A 21,170-nucleotide genomic window follows, 5' to 3' on the forward strand; every position below is an offset into this window, starting at 1 on the left:
TACTATAATAAGTAATGATGATTTCAACTTATATTAACACAAAAGCTCTTTAACTTGCAATGTGTCTGTTACTGCAGCATGTATTTAAAACTTGTACCCAGAGTGATCTATCTGTTCTAATTTCAGTAAGACTTGATGTAAGACTTCATGTAACCATGTAAGACTTGATATCAGAACTGGATTGTGTCTCTAAAAAAATTAAATTTTATTACATTAGTGATAATCCAGTTAGAGCAAGAAGAATATACTATAAATCTTTCTCAGAGTTAGAGTGATGAAATTACAGACCATAAACAAGCCATCTACACAACAATATACAACAGTGAATGGATATCCAGGTAACTGTATTTCACATCACAGCACTTTTATATAAAAGTGGAATCCTATCCATTTTCAATGTTAAACCACATAGAAAGATTTATAACCTACTGACTGTTCATTGTTCACTTCTAAAACTACACGTAAACAAAGAATAATGATTCCTTTCTTTCTGAACTTCTGAAATACATTTCAGATGTTTAGATATCTCAATATATATATGCATATTATTTCATATGTAAGATATTTATTTCAGTTTTCCTAATCCAGGTTTGTGTAGGAGCTAATGTTTTTGTTCCTAAGCCTGACAGATGATTTTGGATAGCAAAATTCTGAGAACAACAATAAATAATATGTATTTCTATAAGAGATTATGACAGGGGCTGTGGATCTCTGAAGAACTGAGTGGACCTTCTTACAGGAGAGTTGGGGGAGATTTCTAGGTTTCCCATGATTTTAATGGTGACACGCCTTATTTAAGAGCTTAGACAGGTGAGAAATACACCTTCAGACTGCTGCTTATGAAATACTTATTATCTGCGTTAGCATGTGAAATTCCCCTCTTGAAAATGATATCCAAACAATTCAATTCCCTTTCTCATGATACTAATAAGATGGACATTGTGATCACACCCAAACAGCTCTGGATACGGCTCCTGAATTACCACCTCAGTTATGTACGAATTCATAATAACAGACACCTATGGAGGTCATCTGTAAAACACAGGGCTATGAAGATTTGCTAAAAGCATTATGTTTCTATAAATTGTCCCAGTGTAATTTCATGGATCTGGTTTTCATAAATCACAACATTTTACAATTGGGGTACTTTTCCAAGATAGAAATAGATTACATAATTTAATAGTTTAGCTGGGAAAGAACCTGAAGAGCGCCCGAGAGATTTAAATTAATACCTGAGTTGTATCTGTGGGACTGCATCCTACCCACTTCACAATAGTGCATTGTTCAGTAGAAGCAGAAGTAGAATGGAGTTTTAGCATGTATATAAATAAAAGACTAAATCAATAAAATGGCTTCAACATGTCTTTTTTAATCTTTTCTGTACAATAGCTGTAAGAGTGAGTACAGACAATGCAGATGTAAGCCAGTGTAAAATAATGATGCCATTGAAAGCATTAATAAAAAGGAAGATTGTGAAAGGCATTGTAGATCTTTTGAATTCATGCAGAGAACAATTGTCTAGCTTTGTGTTATTGTCATATTGTGGTCATAATATGAACAAAAATGTCCTCACTTCAATTTAAATGATTACAAAACATGAAAAAATAGGAGTCCAGAAATCTCAGTCTCATTCACTTCATAATGCATGAAATATTTTTCCTATTTTCCTTAATTTTTTTTTTCGGGATTTTACACTCTCTGTGTTACATTCCAGTGAATAGCCACTTTAGTTTCTTTCATTGATCTTTCAGTGCATTCTGTTAAGGGTACTGTAGAATTTATTTAAGCTACACTTGTAGCATTTTAATATTTGAGTCTTATATGAAGTTGGCAGCTTTGTACTTATACTCCTTTTACAATTCATTCTTTGGAGACTGTGCTGGCCTTTCTCAACTATTTTCTTCCTTCTCCAATTATCATCAGTAACGCCTCAGTTATAACAGCATTTATTCCATTTATTCATGCAGGGATCTTTACCAGTATGTGCCAAAGTTGGGAAGGTACACCTATGAAAGTTTATGCTGTATCTGCATTAGGAGCACTATACTGCTATAAAAATATTGGAATACCCTTTTTTCACTGTGAGCATGGTTATACTCAAAGAGCTGTTAGCCTGAAGCCAAAAGTTGTTGGTATAAACATCACAATAAAAGCTTGACTTTATCAGTGTCAATATTAGTCCTTTTTTCTGAAATTTGGTTTTGTAGTCCTACATCTAGTTTCCTGTGAATTACTCAACTGACATCTGGTTGGTAAAAAATGAAGGTGGAGATGTTCCCATCAATTCTCTGGCCAATGGCTTCAGTAATGGGAATGTACTGTAATATTAAAATGCTGGAACAGAGTTGAGAAACAGAATGCCTCTTTCAGTGCTCCCTTAGTTTGGTGGAATTTTATACCATCCTTAAATACAAGCCTGTGGCTAGAAATCACAATCTAGCCATAAATAATTCTATTATATTGCTTATTTGGTGGCATTTACTTGGAAGGAGGTTGCTTCTTTTCCTTCCACTAAAGCAGATTTGTTCACTGGGGCTGAAGGAGTTCAAAAATCATATATGTGCTGAAGCTGTAAAGAAAGTCTGTAGAGAATTGAGTAAGGACCCAACACTTGGCTGCCTAAACTCCAGGCTCCCCCCAGCTGCACAAATACTGACTTCACTGATAATTCACATCCTCCCTGCTCTTCAAAGACTGAATTGCCACCAGCTAGCATGGAAAATCCGTCTCTTTTTAAGACCTTTGCTGCTGTACCCAGTGTCAGTGTAGTTAGTAGATGACCTCAAGAAAGGTCAATGGAAGTGTTTTTTTCCACAACACATTTCTCTGGTGCTTTAACCCAGTTTTAAATGGCGTAGCAGAAGGTTTACACCTCTTTCTTGGAGAAACTCTTTTGTAGCCCAGAATTCTGGAAAAGCCAGGTATTGTGTACATTCAAAGCTGATTTAAAACATAAGAACCAAGTTCCAGCTTAGTTAGTGGGTTAGATGTGTGGGAATTAAAATTTACAATATGGAAGAGTACAACGAAATAAAATGTATGTGGATTTTCTCACCCATGTTGCACCAAGCTGTCTCCATATTACTCCCCAGACAGATGCATGTTAAAAATTGCATGAGATACTTGACATGGGGTGTAGTTACAGCATACTGTTTGAGTCTTTAAACAAACAAATCTGATCACACTTGTTGCAACTTTATCTTTTATATTAGCTATATAGATGACTATAAATAATATTTAAATTTAACAGTATTTTACATTTAAATATATCTTAAATAATGATTATTATTAAATAAGTAATAACTAAAATAATATTTTTATTACCTGATATATTTTATTTTCATTTTTGTCTGTAATATGTGTGTAACATCGTCATGCCATCCACTGAAAGATCTTGTCTCCCAAGCATGTATTTTCCCCACTTTTTAAAAATCATAATATAAATGTATGCGGGTGCAGAATTCTCACTTTTGTGTTTTTGTTTTTTTTTTCCACTTGATGCAAGAAATAGTATAACATCACAAACAGTTCTTAGAGTTCGGGGTTTTGAAGACTTGGCTCAGTACTTGCAGATGTATATCTGAGTGTTGTGGAACTGCAAAAATAACATCAGTGGATTCTTAGGAGATCCATAAGGAATAAGGAAGTGAGTGAATACATATCTCATCAGTTTGCAGGGTCTCTCAGTCATTTTAAAAAGAGCAATTCTTGCATTTTAAATCAGCTTACAATCACGGACATAGACCAAATAGTAATATATATATATAATTCTGATAAGATGACATAAGATGAGTTATGCAAAGCAAAGTAACAGAATATGTTCTTTTCATTCTCTCCAAAATTAAGGGAAATACCCAAGTAAGGTTTGCTGAAACAAATGTGACATATTTAAAGTTATCCATGAACGTCAATGGTTTCCTATAGCAGGGCAACTATGTGTAGTCCCACCTCCTTTGTTTAAAAGCACACTTTTTCAAAATGATTTATAAAGTAAATGAACAACCGAATGTCATTATTCATTTTGTTTATGATTGATCAGTGCTATGTTATCCTTTATTAACTCTTATTGTGATGGGTAATTCTTTGCACATGTTCATTCCTGGGTTACAACGGAGTAAAAATAGCTATATTAACAAGACTGAAACCAGCCAATGCAAAATAGCTATAAATTTTAATTAGTGAACACATGATTCACCTCTAGATGTTTGCATCTTTGCTGAGTTTGCAATGATCGAAGTAGATAATTCATGGCAACTGCTTGCTGGGTTTTAGCAACTACGAAAATTAATGGTTTGTATAAGAAATACTGATCTCCTGAGATAATACATCCTCTCATTTTCTCTCTTAATGTGCATCATGTAACATGCCAATCACATAAAAAGTAAGTGCTGCAAATGAATTTTTTTTTTTTTTTTTTTTTTAGGCCACAGTATGGTGGCAAATTCTGCCAAGGTTCCAGTCGTATTTATCAACTTTGTAATACTCAGCCATGTCCAGCAAATAGTTTGGACTTCCGTGCTCAGCAGTGTGCAGAATATAACAGCAAACCTTTCCGGGGATGGTACTACAAATGGAAGCCATACACTAAAGTGGAAGGTAATTATGCCACAGCTCTGATGGACAAAGGCCATTCCAGGAGGCAAGCTACCAGCTGAAATTCATCCATATTCTTTAGGCAAATAACACCGTGATGTAAGCATATAGAAATTGAGTTGGCTTATTTGAGATATGTTTGCTTTCCAGCATAGTTGAATCCAGCTCTTATGTGATACCACCTGTATGAACATGCAGAGTTCATTTTGGTTGTGAATTTAAACCTTTGTCCTTAGCATGACTCCCCAGCTGTTGCTAGCCCTTTCTTTTATATTACATATGTTTTAGTATAAAAACAAAACAATAGAAAACAAAAAAAATTCCATGGATTTTTCAGCATGGGAACTGTGAGCTTCTACAATAACGCTACCAGAATCTTCCTTCCTTTGGAATGTTCTCAGATTTCAAAATGTAACAATAAATCAACCTTCTGACTTTTCTACTGGTACAGTCCCTTAAGAATTAGAAAAACAAATAATGCACAGGAATACATCTTTTAAAGTTATCTTTATAAAATTCAGGTCTCAATAACTCTCTCTTGTCTTTTGTAGATTTAAAGTTTATATTTAATTTATGCACCTTAGTTTTGTAAACAGTTTGCATCAATGTTCATTTTTATCAATTATAGCAAGTATTTGCTGCAGTTTGAAAGTACATTTTATATATGTAATTGCTGCTACTTAAAGAAAAGTCACTGGATTATATCACATGTAGCTGCTTTGTTTACAATTTGTACAAATTTGTTTTCAATGCCATTAAGTATACACACACCCATAACTTATTCATAGCCTGCTTATAATTTCTTTAAAAGATTTTGCAGACATTTCAGTTGCTATGTAGAAATCTGTGTCCTAACAGCCATTGTGAATGGAGCAAAGAGGAAACACGGTTTCACAGCATGTAACAGTGGATGCTACATTATAGGGGGAATAATACCTCATTTAACAGAAATTAATGTAGCCTACATTGGTTTTAAGGTGAGGGCCGTGTTTAGTTTAAAAAATTTGAGCTTAAATTAGGGACAAAGGGCATACTTTTCAAAAGCAAGAAATTCCCAAGTGACGCTGAAATTGAAAATGCCTGTCTTTATTCTCTTTAACTGCTTTTCAAAATATCCCCCATGATCTATATACTCCTGAAAGCATGATCTCGTTCTCAAAACTGCTACAGATGCCTTGCCTCTGTAGAACAAGTTGAGTGCTACATACTATCGAAAATCCAGCTGCTTATTTAAGAATAAAAGGATACTATTTAGAATCCAATTTCATGTTCCTGAAAATTTTGCATTGCTTTATTTGTTGCACTTAATATTCATATTAAAACTGTATTTCAGCAACTGGGCCAAAATCCACAATAGCATCATTATATTTGTCTACATAGAATTTAACAGCCCTTTATAAGCACAATATACTATCTGTGTATAAGAAGAAATTTGATTGACAGTGGTCTGGCATTTTTAAGGAAAAGTGCTTTTGTTAGGGGAAAACCTCGCCCTTGTCCTAGCTTCCATTTGAACACACCATTTGAGCAATCATACCTTTTTCAAACTTTAATTAAACATTCAATACCATTGTTACAATAGATTTAAAACTATGGACAAGTGGAGTTGAAATCACAGCCACAGCAGCAAAGCTAATGAATGTGCCCATTTTCACATTGGTGTTGAATTCTTAATTCTGTGAGTGTGTGGGCCATTAAATCCACACGTTGTTTTAAAATGTATTTGTCTGTAATTTTGCCTATCTTGGGGTCCTAATAAGTCACTACACAATGAATCCTTTTAGCTGCCAAATGTCATGTGGGATGCAAGAAGAAAGAGCAGGGTGCTTGGAGTTTTTTGTTGTTGTTGTTTGTTCGTTTTTAAACTGTGCCACAGGTCTAATATTTCCTTGTCTTTTTGTTTGTTTGTTTGTTTGTTTTCCCCAGAGGAAGACAGATGTAAATTGTACTGTACAGCTGAAGACTTTGACTTTTTCTTTGCAATGTCCAGCAAAGTGAAGGACGGAACCTTGTGTTCATCAAATAAATACGATGTTTGCATTGATGGAATTTGTGAAGTAAGATAATAATTAAGTTTCTTAAAAACTTAATGTCTAATTTTTTAAGTGGGCAATTGACTCCTTAATAGAAAATGCAGCTGTGACTTCAAATTCCCTTGTATCTGAGTCCTTTACTTCTGCCTTTTGGTTGCAGCAAGTAGGGTGTGATCATGGACTTGGTTCCAAAGCTGTATTGGATGCTTGTGGAGTTTGCAAAGGAGATAATTCAACATGCAAGTTCTTTAAAGGCCAGTACTTGATCCAGCACAAAGCTAATGGTAAGGAAAGCTGTTCCACATGATCATCAACTTGTTGCTCTGCTGTATCCCCATGTAATATATATATATGACTCCTTGCTCATTAGGGAGTGTCTGAACGTCCAGATGTGAACTGAAAATCACAGGGAGAGTGAGAGAAGAGTTCACGTTTCTGCTGTTTCTTGGTAACAAGAAAGCTATGAACATAAGTCTTGGTTAGTTAATCTGCAGGCATTCCTCTTGTTTCTTAAGCCACTTTTTCCTTTTACGTGTGAATTTCCTCTTTAAAAATAATTTAAGATTCATGCAAGTGGGTCAACAGTTCTGACTGGAAGGGGACAATAGAAGATATAAAAAGTGATACACAGCATAATGCCAAATGTGACAGCATTTCCACATCCATTTTCAAATTAAGTTGATGGGAAGCAGTCCAGTTGATTCAATGGATGGTCCAATCACTAGGATGCGGACTTTTCTTTAGTGGACTGTCACGGGCTTATTGTGAAATCCTCTCACCTTAACCTCAGTTTCTCAGGCATAAAATGGAGATAATAAATATTTCTTTACCCACAGAGTTATTTTGAGGATCCATTTATTGATGATTGTAAGACATGTCAATACTACAGTGAGGTATGCCAGGAAATCATTTAGGATATAGCAATACAGAAATACAACGCTAGGAGAATAAGCTAAACTGAATGCTCTGCAAAAAGAGCTGTGTTCCACGTGTGTTGAAGGTTGTCGGTAGCATCTTATCTGACTGTAGAATGAAGTAGGTTTCTAAATGCTCAGATTGCAATGAGTCACAAGAAGGAGATGGAATGATATATAGGGCTTTGTGGGAGCTCTCTGCATCCCAGTAAATCTCACCTCAAAAAGCTTGCCCATGATTGAAGTGGTACCTTCCAACTACTGCAGGAAACTACAGGGAAAACATGATAAAACAGTTACAGTGAAACTACCATTAGTCTGTTCTGCATTTTTCTAAGGTAAACTTGCTTTTTCTTGTCTTCAATCACAAAGAAAAATTCCAGGAATTGAAATACCTCTGAGTTACTCTGATTACAGACTGCATCAGCGGTTAAAATCAGATTTTTTTTTTTTTCTTGTATCTTTCAAACTGACTCAAAAAGGGTAAACCATCTCTATCTGTATGGCAATTGAAAAAATGTTGCTTACTTCTTTCATTTCAGACTACTATGCTGTGGTCACTATTCCAGCAGGAGCACGCAGTATACACCTCCATGAAATGCAAATCTCAACCAGCTATCTTGCAGTGCGCAACCTCAGTAAAAAGTATTATCTAACAGGAGACTGGACAATTGACTGGCCAGGAAAGTTCCCTTTTGCTGGAACAGTTTTTGATTATCAACGCTCTTTTAACCATCCAGAGAGTCTATATGCAGCAGGACCAACTAATGAGACGCTGGTCTTTGAAGTAAGCTTTCTTCTGTTTATTCTTCCCTTGATGTCTATTACAGAATTAGTAACGACAGCTTTAGCTCTGTGCTGTAGCTCTCAGAGAGATTAAAGAATAGTGTTGAGTCACAATAGTGTTCAGACTTAATTGTGTAGTCATGCTAGATTGAAAGGCCTTTCACCAGTTCATCAAGGTTTGAAGTTTATTAAATGTCACAAGTTCAGTGAAAAGAAAGGTGCGTAAAACACTCCATATAGCATTATTTCTCAGTTGCTGCACAATGGTAGTAGAGATTATAAGCACATCCCACAACTGCTGTACAATAAAATTCAGAGATGTAACAAATAAATTTAACATTATGGATAGGCTTAAGGTAACAGCTTCAAATAATGCTTTAGAAAATACAGGCACAAGTAGCCCTTTTTACATCTATTTTGGGACACAGGTGATCTAAGTACCATACCTTAGGCTCCTGTGTAATTTCTGTTGATTCCGTTTTATTGGTGATAGCATCTAGAATAAAGAATTTCATATATGTTTATCTCCCAGTCAACTTCATTCCACTTACTCTGTCTGCCATATGTCCTGTATTGAAACTATATTTAGAAGAAAGTAAATTTGGTGCTTCTATGGTTTGTTTCAGTGTTACGTTTTTGAAACTGGTCAAAACTGGTCTTTTTTTCTAAGAAAAATCTCCTTCTGCATTGGGTTGCTTTTCTTTTAAAGTGCATCAGAACATCTGAGGGTCAATTTCTGGCTAAATCATCTAAGTCTTTACTCACTGTTAGCTATATCAGTTTGCCTCCTTTGTTAGAAAGCACCAGCAAATCCATGGATTTTTAACTTGTCTGTTACATCTGTTTTGATGAACTCTTCCCTGTGAGAAGGAAGGAGCCATCCCCAGAAGGGATTCAATTCCTTCCCACATCTTCCCACAGTACCCTGGTCAGCCTGCTATCAAACGCATAGCTTTCTCCGGAGTGTACTGGGGGAGCTGGTGCGCGAGGGCTGTACCCACTCTCTGAGGCAGCAGGCGGTGGTTCTTCTCCCCATCACGTAACACCGTAACTGGAAACAGCTCTCTGCAGAAGTTTAGCAGGAGTGGTGAACCAAGAACTCTGCATCCTGTTTCCATTACACAGCTTTGTTCTGTTAAGCTTAGGAACACAGCAAATATAGACTGTGATATGAAATATATTCTTCAAGGATTATTTAAACTTTCACAGCTATTCAGTAAAGATTTTTATTTTGAATACTGAAGAGCCTTACCATTACTCATATTGAGTAATGTACTTAAACATCTATTTAAGCACCATTGAAGCTCATGAACCTTGAACACATGTTAAAGTACTTTAGGCTGGACACATGTTTTAGAATGGACAGTTTGACATAGGCTAAAGCTGTACATTTTAACAAATTGTTATCATAATTTGCAATGGCATTTCAAAATTTTTTTTTCTCAGTTGAAGAATTTTAATTTTGTGTGTGTAGGTAAATAAGAATATTTTAGTTGAAAGAAGTTTTGGCCTACAAGTCACAGACATGCTTCCTTGTCTGCAAATCATTTCCAAAATAACCTTACACCAAAGAAACAAGCACACTTATAAATACTACAAAATGCTAAGCTGAACTCTCAGGAATCTTATTTGTCATAATACAAAGTAAATTGAACTGTATTATTATAGAACTAAAGTATGAATAATAAATTGCCTGTAAGATGACTTGGCTGGATATCATGCAAATACTTCACAGAATAAAGATTAAAGAAAAAAATATTTCATTTTAATGCCAAATAACACTTCTATTTTCATCCTATCAAATTATGCTAAACAGTTTTATTAAGATTTAACATTTAACTTGAGGCTATTGCTCCTATGAGAGCTTATTTAAGCTTCCCTTCTATTTTTATTGAAATACCTACACCACTGGCTTTAGTAACTAGGGAATCTAAGAACTAAAAATGTTAAAGTTAACGCATTCCCCAATTATATATATCTATCAGCTGTAGTAAAGTTTATTATTATTATTATTATTATTATTATTATTATTTTGACTCTCAGTAATTTCAGCAATGTTCAACAAGCTGAATTCTGGAAAAATGCAAAATACTGTGTTCAGAGATCTGCATTATTTATGCTTTATCAATAAATAAGCAGCAAAAATGCCAATGAAAAACAAAGAATACACTTTTATGAGGAAACACACGTTGCTGAATATCTATTTCCAACAGTAATGATGAAACAAATCCTATCTAACTTTAAGCATACAAAATAAGTCTTGCTAGCAATTTTTTAAATCCAATTAAGTTGATTTTCAGTAAGATGAGGCTTTCCAGGCAGCAGACCTCAACTTCTGTAATGTTTAGATATTCTTTTCATTATTTGCAATTATGTTGTATTCAACACCAATTTAATAATTATTTTCTGGATTAGATTTTTTTTCCAGAAGAATTCACTGGGAGTCCTTGTAAAAATGGATACTACAGGGACTAAGAAACTGAATAAATTGCATGCATAAATACAGGAACTTTTATTATTCAGGCGGGCACAAAATACATGTTTTTGTAGGTGTATTTATTGCTGTTCCACTATGATCTGAAAGATAGATTAGCACAGTTTGTGCTTGTTTAATTTTGTAGTCATAGTTTTGCAAGACATTTGTGTGGTGACCCAAACGATCCAGGTTTTCAACCGCATTTCTGGATGCAAGCCAACCTGCATGCTTCCAGAAAGTTCAGGTTACGCACATCCTCTGAGCAGCATTCACAGGAGAGGATGGGACCAGTGCTCTCCAGGTATGGGTCCAGACAGGTCTGGCACATCTGTGCTCAAGGCAATCTCTTCCTGTGAAGTGCAGTCATTCTCCAAAATATTTTCTTGAAACAGACATCTGAAGCATGTGTTAAGAAAGAAGGGTGAAGCCTAAATAAGAAAAAGAGTCTTAAAATTCCCTATTGCCTTGCATATCACAAGTAATAGTTCAGCCTTGCAGTTCAGCTAAACGTTTCATATTTATGCATTATTGTATAGCATGTTCCTGTGCATCCATTTTTCTATCAGGTTTTTCAATAGCTACGCTGTGTCATTTAATCAGACTTTGCAGTCCTAAACACTATTCAAAAGTGGATGAGAGACAAGAACCAGAAAGTACTTTTCTTTTTTGTCCTGGAATCTTACCAAAACAAAACAAAGCAAAAATAAACAACAAAAACACATATACATATTCACATATATTACATGTATGTAATTATGGGAACCAGTCATAGCAAAGAAGACAAAGAGCAGTGAATCTGTAATTTAACTAGGTTGTGAAAGAAAAAAAATACAAACTTAATGGCCAAATATTTTCTGAGGGGGAGGAGAATATTTTGAGAAGAACGTGGTATTAAAAGTGCAGGACGAGTGTTTCCTGACCACAACTACTGGAAGATTTAAATGAAATTCTAGAGTTCATCAGAGCCTTTTCTGGATTGTCCAAGAAGTAAATTCACAGATGGAGGGAACGCAAAGCAGTGTAAACCGGTGCCCTTTAGAATTTGCATATCCTTCTGAAATTGATGTTGGTATTATTGATACGTTAGTGATTGTGGGTTCGTAGAAACCAGTAAAAGCCTAAATGAGAAATAGACACGGGTACCGAAGGCAGTTCCCAAAATGTCAAAATTCAGGCTAGATGAAATAACAGACAAAGGTCAAAGTGGTAGAAACATGATAGTTAAATGATAATCTGGGATCAGAAATTAATACCAGGTTTTTAAATATGGTTTTGGTAGCATAATTGTCTCATCTTAAATGGAAACATATTGGATTTTTTTAAGGTAGTTGAATGTATTCAGTTTATTTATTTATCTGTCATTTGGTCAAAGGTCATTTGGGCACCACTTCCATTTAAAGACCTCAACAGTGTTTTTCTGTTAACCTGAGGAGGAATGAACAGTAAATTCATCATTCATTCATCTAGCTTTGAAAATGAGGGCTGGCAGTGGTCACCACTAAATGCTGAAAGTACTTTCCATACGGGGCTAGCAGGGACATTGGTGTCAGAGGGCTCTACTGATACAGATCTTGTGTGAGGGCCACGTGTGACTTCCATTTGTTGAAATATTCACTCACCCTCCACAACTAAGTCAAATTACAAGAAAGAGTCTGAAAGCGCAAGAAAAACCCGCACTGTTAGGTTGGCATGAAAAATATTGCATGACCAGGGATCGATAAACTAACTTAAAAACACAGTAGTTCAATAATGTGGTTTTCCCTTCTACCAATAAAGTGAGGAAGAATGGATTGATTTGAGAACTCAAATCTGATTTGAGAAAGCACTGTAAAGCTTTTCAGGATGAGATAGAATCAGTATCCTCACTGAAATTTACCTTAAACTTGGTGAAATATTGTATCAAGGAATTGTGAAATCTTGGTAAAAAAACATGGTTTACTTTGACAACAGTAAGTAACAGTTGGAAAGGATGCTTTATAAAGAGGCAAATATTCATGGGAAGAGAAGGTGAATGGAGCTTCAAAGCAGGAAAATGTCTAATTAAAACCAGTAAATCACTTCCTCTTTGCCAATAGGAAAAAAAAAAGAGGGGAAAAGAGGCCAGGTGGAATGACTTTACTGATGATCTAGCTGCCACTGGGAGAAAGCCAAGTTGCAGTTATAAAACATTACATTTATTATCAGCTACTAGATGATAAATTTGTACTGATTTCCCCTAAAGAGAAAGTAAGTTAAAGAGAACTAAGATGTGCTTATAAGATACAGATGTTGGTTCAATACAAACAGATAAAAGGGTTTTCCTTTAGTGAAGAGAGACTAGCTGGACAGTATCCCTGAAGGTTGTACATTTAGCATGTGAACAGTAAAAAAATCGAGACACAATAACAACAGAAGATAAATTTGAAACAGCTGAAGTAGAAATGAGATCATAAAGGACCTTTCAAGGTTACTGTTTTTTTGTGATTTTTTTTTTTCCTTTTAATGACCTTAGTGGACTTTCTTGAAAAACAATAGTTTGTCATAAGCTTTTAGTTAAGATTTTGTTTAAAGTGACTTTAGAAATACTGAAGGGATAAAAACCCTTTTGTTTTAAGGTTTGGCTTAAGTAACCGATGTAGATGCAATTCTTCCTTTGCTGGTGCTTTTCTCTACAGGTGTTCTCCCACTTTCCTTGGAAGCTCCTGCTGTTGGCCACTGTCAAGGCATGTCAAAGCCCCAGCAGCTGCCCATTCAAGCCAGTGGTCCTGTTCTAAACAGGAACAGTTTTCCACCAGCACATGCTCCATGCTTATATTTACACTACTGAAAACAGAGTAAATTCATGAAAGTCAGTGGAATTAATCTTGACTGATCAGAGAAATCAGAATCTGGCTTAGCATGTTGGATGTTAAAATATATATTAAATGGCATGTAGATTCAGAGTGGATATAAACTGCAGGTCTCACAAGCATCTTTCTGAAAACCAAATCGAAAAAGCCAGACACTAGTCTTCAACACAGCCAAACTTCTTAGTCTGCCCTTATTGGTGTAACTGATGGCTCACTGGAGATAGCTCAACTCCTCCACATCTACCTAAAGAAATTATCAAAGACTTACAAAACAAGGGAGTGACCCAGGAAATGTAGATGCAATTTGAAGCTGCAGATCAAAGCTACCATGTGCGCTGGGGTTCAAAGTCTGGGCTCATGCCCATTTTGTAAATTATCCCCATGTAGAATGAGTAAAGATGAAAATACATGAAGCATATATGGATAAACAGTAGCTATTCATTTATCTGGCTTTTTATTTAACCTCACCTCAATTCTCTAGGTGGTATAAGTGTATTACTCCTTCACAGAGATATGGATTCATTTTATAGCTTGTTAACCTGCCAGACACTTGTATGCTTTCCTGTATATTAGACAGAATATTATGGGAGAAAGAGGAGTTTATCTTGTCTAAATTAATCTATTTTAATTCAGTGTATTGCAAATGACTTCACATACACATCTTACAATAAAAGATACCTTAAAAGCACAATGACTCAATCGTAAAAAAGACATTGATAGGCTCTTTAAAATGTTGACCTTCGAAAAGGAGTATTGTATTAGAGACTTAGGATAGCCATGGGGAAAAAAAGAATCTCAAACAAAGGAGCAGATGCACGGCTAGTTTAGAAAATTTATTGGCTTAGCTTTGAAATCAAAATTAGCAGCAAAAGGAAAAGGTTCTTTACTCAGGAGAATTCAATTTATCCATTGTTTTAACATTTTATGCCCTAAGCAAAAGCCACAGTTCTTTTTCTTCAGAGTAGATCTGGCAGATTCCAGCCACAGAGTCTGTGGTTTTCAAACTCAAGAAGCTGTAAATTTTATAACTCTGCGCCCTGCGGTCAGAGCTGCTGAGTGTTGTGTCTGAAGTCAGGTGGCTGGTGTGTTAAAGGTAGACATTAAACAGTTCTATTGAGGAACTGGAAATGTTTAAGGAGGTTGTTTGCCAGCTGTAAATTTGGGAGCAAATGCCAGTTGGCTGAAAAGATGCTGGAATGCATCCAGTTAAGTAGACTTGCACTGGAGGTCTTTCCAAATTTGTAGGTCTGATAACTTGGCTGTATACGCAGACTTCAGTTATTGGGTTGTTAAGGAAGGGCTTTATAATGAATGTTTGAAAATACGAAAAAGAAAAATTTTTATATGCTCATTACTTTGGCAAAATTGTAACTTTGCAATAGCATTGCATTCCTGATGAAGACTTGGTTCAATGTTACACACTGTATAACATTTTTCAGCTGAGTGCCAGGGACTTTATATGACTTTGTGTCCTACAATATTTTGTCCCCAGTACTTTTCCAGAGTTTGATTTTGCCCTTTTTCTTTGTAGCTGGCATGATACAAGGATGTAGGAGACCTGAATGTAATGCAGCTCCTGCTTTGTAAACATTCCCTCTTGTTTAATAAGTGGGAAGGGTCTGTAGTTTTGGCTGCTGGTTGGGAGAAGGAGAGGAAGTTACAGACTTCAGCTCTTTCTTACAATTGGATCTACTTTCCAATGCATAAGAAGGGGGTGTAGCCTAATGGCTTGAAATGTGTACGGAACAGCCTGCATGATGTACAGGATTTACCCCACAGGCACTCACTCAGCTGGAGGCTGCAAGGTTCTGACATCATCGCATGGTTCTCTGAAGTGACAGACACTAACATATCTTGTTCTAACTCGTCAGACATCATTTGCTCTCATTCCATTTGCTGTGTTGAAGCACCAGGAGAACATTGCTCCAGAGGAGTAAAACTGGTTGCAACAAAAATGTTATTCTTCTCATCCTCCTTCTTTTGTGTTCTGAATTTGTTGCTCAGGATGCATTTGTTTTGTTTCTTACCTCTACTACCACCAAGTAAAGAACAATTTCAGTCTAATATTTCAAGATATTTGTGTTAGGTAAGTTTTAAGCTTTACGGTTATTTTGGCCACCGGCATAGCACAGCTTTGTGACAGTTGTCAGAATCAAATGAGGCAAGGGCTCACCCTTACATGAGGTCTTGAGGCATGGACAAAACATCCTCCGCTTTTGACACACAGCTTACAAAAGGGCCAGGTAGAATTTCAGCCCATGCACTTGAAAGAACAAATAGCACCTCGGGAAATGAGAGAAAGAGCATCCTCATGGGTTTGGGAAAGAGGAAAGAGACTTTATCTGTTTGTTATTAGGCAGGTCTTTTCTATCACAAGAATAAAATAAAGCTATTGTCTGAAATTGTATTTGAACAGGCCCAGTAAATGTTCTGTTAATGAAGAGTGACTTTATGCCCCCCCATTACTGTGAATGAAGTTCTGTGAGGAAGAGTGGCCCCAGCTATTAGCAGTGAAAGCAGAGGAGCTATACTAACACTAGATTTTGTGGTCTTGTTCTTCGTTTGATATACTGACCTTCCACAGTTGCTAAATAGCAACTAAATAGGAACACACTAAAAATATATTTCCACAACCTGCGGAACCTGCCAACCTGTTTTGTTCTAGAAATTTTGACACCCATGGGCTTGAAGGTTGAGATTCAAAGTGACGGTGGAATAGCTGCTGTAACAGAGTTGGACTTTTTGCCATCAGCACTTGTATAGCTTTCTAAAAATCAAAACGGATAAGGAGACATCTTCCTTCACCTGAAGGGGCTGCTAAATCTTATAAAACATTCACTTCACAGCGGACAGTGATGAATAGTCAAGGAAAAAAGAAAATCCTGAAAAAAAGTTACATTGATAAGGTTTGAATAGGGCATAGTAAATAAGGCACAAATCCACACGGTAAAGAATGAGCATGAAGTAAAATACGGAAACTTTGTCACATGCTTATTAGTGAGCACTGAATGTTGTAGAGGCTTTCACTGTCACATAAATTCTCTTTTGCAATATGTAAATTTTCAGAGTATTTTAAAACTCTTGGTTCCATTTTAAAATGTTGTTATATTTCTTGGTCTTAAAAGACAAGAGAGTAAATTTGTTGATATTTTTTGAACCCTATCTATATAGAGATCAGTTCTATCTGCATGGGTGTGCTTAAGCACTCAGGTTAGACATCACACAAACTTAACTGACAGTGTCTGCCATATTTCATTAATAGTTTGAATAGGAATCATTACTGTAAAGTGGAATCATACTCGAATTGCTAGTGCTTATCAAAAAGCATATTTTGGAACTGAGGTAAACCGCACCTGATCTTTACATTGCTATGACCAGATCCATACTGGTGAATAATTAAAACTTAGTAGAGCTCTGTAACTGTAAACTCTTGCACTTTTTCTATTAAGTATGAACATAAATGCACTTTACTGCCAAAAGTAGCTTCTAAAATAAATAAATTGCTAAATACAGTTTTCTCCCCAAGTTTAGGTATGTGTCAGATTTTCATGCATCTTGCATTGATTTTAATTCAGACTGAAATTAATACAGTGAATTGGAGGAAGCTGTCTCCATGAAAGTTACAATATAATTCATTACTAAAATATTGCACCTCCAAGAGGTAGATTGCCTGAGTTAAGTGACAAGGATTGTTATTGTAGCCAGTAACCACACTGTCTACAATTTTTCTAACACATTATGGTAAAATCAAGAATAAAAGATTTTTCCAATCCTTTTTTTCCCTGTAGACAAGACATCCAGGGACAGGTCCTCTGCTGGATTGAAGCTTTTTCAGTTTCAATCATCTTAAAAAAAAAACAGCTGAGGGTCTGCCAAATGAAACTTATCACCAGTCAGCACAGAAAAACATTTTTTACAAGGAAAAAAAATCAATTTTATACCCTCAGGCTCAAGAAGTGAGGAAGCCATCTCTAACTCTATTCCCAGTCCCCACACAGCTATACTACTGCTTTGCTCAAGCTTCTTGCAGTAAAGCATTTGAGTCTTGCTTACTCAGTGAGCGAATGCTTCTTCATTCATAGAATCATAAAATCATGGACTGGTTTGGGTTGGAAGGGCCCTTAAAGAGCATCTAAGTCCACCCCCCCCTCCACAGGCAGGGACAACTTCCACTAGAGCAGATTGCTCAAAGCCCCATCCAGCCTGACCTTGAATTCGTAGAAGGCATTGTGGAAGGATCAGTTAGCCTAGTGTTTGCTGGCTAGAAGATAGGAAGTATCTCCCTTCCCCAAATCCTTAATCCTTCCACTGCACTGGCACAAGCAAACTCCAGAACCTGCCCATGAGCCCCAGTGAAGGCAGGGATCCGCCTGTTAGGAGTCCATCTCAGGAGACGAGCACGGAGTGCTGGGCCATGGCCAGTGACATACACTGTATTGCCAAAAGTCCAGACAATATTTCATGTCTACTGAAGGTATTTCTGCTTCATCAGTCCAGTCAAATGCCTTCTGATTTAAAGGAGCATTGTGCTGGCATTTCTGTACTCTGCTTATATGTCCTGCGGGTGCTGGGCCAAGCAAACACTTTGCTTTTAAGGAATTACTTTGATGAGTTTTAGCTTAACAAAGAATCAGGTCTCCAGCAAATTCTTTCACAAACTCTGTGTGTGTAAATATGTTATGTGTGTATCATGTTTAGTTCATATGCCTTCCAAATGACAGAATCCTTTTTTTTAACTCCTCTCTCCCCGCTTCTTTTTTTTTTTTTTTTTTCCAAACAAACCCCAAATACCCCTCTCTAGATCCTGTTACAAGGCAAAAATCCTGGGATTGCTTGGGAATATACATTTTCCAAAATCAACACTGAGAACAAGACATCTGTCAAAAAGCACAGCCACTCCTGGGTGACGGTGCAGTCAGAGTGCTCAGCTACTTGTGGTGGGGGTAGGTAACTTTCTAATTTCCAGTGCTCTTCTTTTTCATTTTTAAGGCATCTCAAACATTTCAGCTGCCTTTAATTTTGAAAATTGTTTATAAATACAGACAGAAGGTTACACTGAACACCTGGTCCTTATTTTTTACCTGACAACTTATAACATCAATGAAGTACCGTCACACTTCCTTTGTAGTAGAAAAAAATCCTGGCAGTCTCAGTTCATGTCACTTATGGGGAGGACAATCTGTAGGCATATAATATCTTGCTCTTGAAGTAACATGGAAATTAACTATGTGCTTTGATGTAGTTGTAATTTGGGAACATAGAAAGATAACAAATAGTACAATTTATCTATCTGTAAAGAGTAACTGAAGACTAAAGTGTTATAAAGACCTTTATTGACAGTTGCACCCTGGTCTCACTGTTTAATTACAAATATTTGAGTTCGGCCAGATTAAATTCCGAAATTCTACGTAAGATAAAGGTTTCTTATTAACATATTCTTCTAGGCATTTGCTTTGCTCAGAACATGTATATTTTAAAATCCCAGATGCTCTGTCAGTCAAAGTAGGATGTAGTGAAAGCAGGAAACTGGCAAATGGGAAATCCTGGAAAAAGAATTGAGAGCAAAAAAAATATTGGCCTTTAAATCAGAACTGGGTCATATAAACAAGATTGTATGATGCAGCTGTCTTTAACGTCAAAGAACTGGACTAGATGACCATGGAAAAGCCATGTTATGCTCCTGTATTGGCAAAAAAAATGCAGGTGAAATTCAGGAATATCTTTTTAGTGTGTTGTTAGACTTCACAGCATATCAGTACACTGTTCAAGGCCCACCAGGAGCACTGTAGACAAAATACAGCTACTCTATTTTTCTTGCTTCCCTTTAAAACAAATGAAAGTTTGTTTTAAGCAGCGTGGATAAAGACAATGGAAGTAACCATGTTTCCAGATTTGACTTGCTGTGCCCAATGAACCATATGTGAGGTGATCGCTACATCCCAATTAAAGGATGTATCTATAAAATCATTTAATTAGTTAAGGCATTTGTCATCTTCCCTATAGTCTGACCTGATGTAGAAAATAGATAGAAACTAGGTACAGGAGCCTGCAGATCTCTGAAGTGTGTAAAAATACTGAAAAATCTGCAAAATGTTTTGTTGCCATTTGCAAGCACATGAGGAGAGCTCTAAGCAAGTGCTGCTGGTTTCTGCAGGGAATTAGGATTTGAAGCATTACTGATTTTTGCTGGAGGAAGATTCTGCAAATATGCCATTTATAACTAAAACATTTCATCTGACTTCAATAGTACCTGTGTAGCAGAGAAGGAAATTAGTGTTAAAAACTTGTTGCCAAATGAAATCCTATTTTACTTAGTTCATGTCAGTGGAATTGTACCAAGGATGAGCTTGGACTTGTTTAGATAAAATTCTTTTCTACTACTTTTTCTCTTATATTTTGAGTAAACATTTATTTTACTACATTTTTTTTTCTAATACTTCCATAGGACACATTACAACAAAAGCAATTTGTTTAGAAGATCATCGTACACGAGTTAATTCCTCCTTTTGTGGTGCAAGGACGAAGCCTTTAACTGAAACAAATCTATGCAATACTAATCCCTGCCCAGCATAGTAAGTTCTCTTTATTTTTTCTACCTTTTGTTGTGGCTTATGACTGAGTTAGCCAGCAAGGAAGTCCTGATAGGCACACAGAATTGTATAGCCTGCTAGATGAACCTCTTTTTATTCTGTAATTTAAAACAGTAATTGTTTAAAAATGCTAGTTGTGTAGGCTTCTGCCCAATGATAATAATAGAGGCAGTATTTCTAATGTTGCTAAGCAAGACCTCCTGAGGATTGCTTGCAGCTCTGTCACCATGCTGGGGTTAGCTATGTGACACTAAGTAATCTAAATTACTTAGGGGCCCATTCTGCCACCTTTACTCACCTTGAATCAATAAGACCATTTCCTGAGTAAAGTGCTACTCCCCATGTGGAGACTTGGCCCTCTGACTCAGATTCCACATATTAGATTAGGCTAAAAGAATCTTGTGAAGTGTAATTAGTGATTTTTGGACAAAATGCTCCATAGAGGATTATGACACCAATAAGAGGACTATTTAAGCCAAATAAATTGTCAGCAATGCTCCTGGTGCCCACAAAAATAAATATGAAGACATTTCCTATGTTAACAATCTTATTTTCTAAAAGACATAAGAAAGTGAGATGCAAAGGAAGACAATGACATATAGATAAGCCATTAGAATCCAGCTGGTATAAATCAATAGAGCGCCTTTAAAAACAAAGGAGTTACACTGATTTATAGTAGCTGTGGTAGGGATCCTTTGGAAAAAAAAAGTTGCGTGTTCATATAATTAAGCACAGTATCATGTGGCTTAGAATATACATGGGTAGATTTAAGGACGCATTGAGCATCTTTCTTCTGCTGTTTTTTCCATATTTGGACTCCTGACTTGGCGACCTTAGCATTCTTTTAATTTTATATTAAACATGAGAAAATTATATTGGACAAGACATCCGTGACTTCCAGAACAGGAGTTTTTCTAAAGCAATATGTTGAAAATATTAAATGTTGCAGA

At 36.2% G+C, this 21,170-nt stretch overlaps 2 protein-coding genes across 16 annotated transcripts in view; one reads left to right on the forward strand and one right to left on the reverse strand.

The window, feature by feature from the left end:
* ADAMTS18 (ADAM metallopeptidase with thrombospondin type 1 motif 18) overlaps window positions 1-21,170 on the forward strand; it is an 84,507-nt gene that overhangs the window by 49,192 nt on the left and 14,145 nt on the right. For all 12 annotated transcript variants that reach the window (XM_080552506.1, XM_080552508.1, XM_080552509.1 and 9 more), the window contains 6 exons: window positions 4,424-4,596; window positions 6,520-6,650; window positions 6,787-6,910; window positions 8,083-8,327; window positions 18,432-18,573; window positions 20,076-20,202. In XM_080552506.1, the coding sequence (XP_080408632.1) occupies window positions 4,424-4,596; window positions 6,520-6,650; window positions 6,787-6,910; window positions 8,083-8,327; window positions 18,432-18,573; window positions 20,076-20,202 (942 nt within the window). The remainder of the gene's footprint in view (window positions 1-4,423; window positions 4,597-6,519; window positions 6,651-6,786; window positions 6,911-8,082; window positions 8,328-18,431; window positions 18,574-20,075; window positions 20,203-21,170) is intronic.
* Window positions 1-21,170, reverse strand: part of LOC308176583 (uncharacterized protein) — a 288,961-nt gene that overhangs the window by 1,172 nt on the left and 266,619 nt on the right. The window contains exons 6-7 of one of the 4 annotated variants that reach the window (XM_080552550.1): window positions 8,773-8,822; window positions 7,760-7,811 (exon numbers count right to left, since the gene is read on the reverse strand). The exons of 1 other annotated variant lie outside the window; for it this stretch is intronic. In XM_080552550.1, coding sequence (XP_080408676.1) covers window positions 7,761-7,811; window positions 8,773-8,822 — 101 coding nt within the window. In that variant the 3' untranslated portion in view covers window position 7,760. Of the gene's footprint in view, window positions 1-7,759; window positions 7,812-8,333; window positions 11,231-18,582; window positions 19,174-21,170 lie in introns of those variants that run through there. 2 more of the 4 variants (XR_013938413.1, XR_013938414.1) reach the window with 2 other exon arrangements.

This window comes from Anser brachyrhynchus (assembly GCF_964034855.1).
Source record: "Anser brachyrhynchus genome assembly, chromosome: 12".
Lineage (NCBI taxonomy): Eukaryota > Metazoa > Chordata > Aves > Anseriformes > Anatidae > Anser > Anser brachyrhynchus.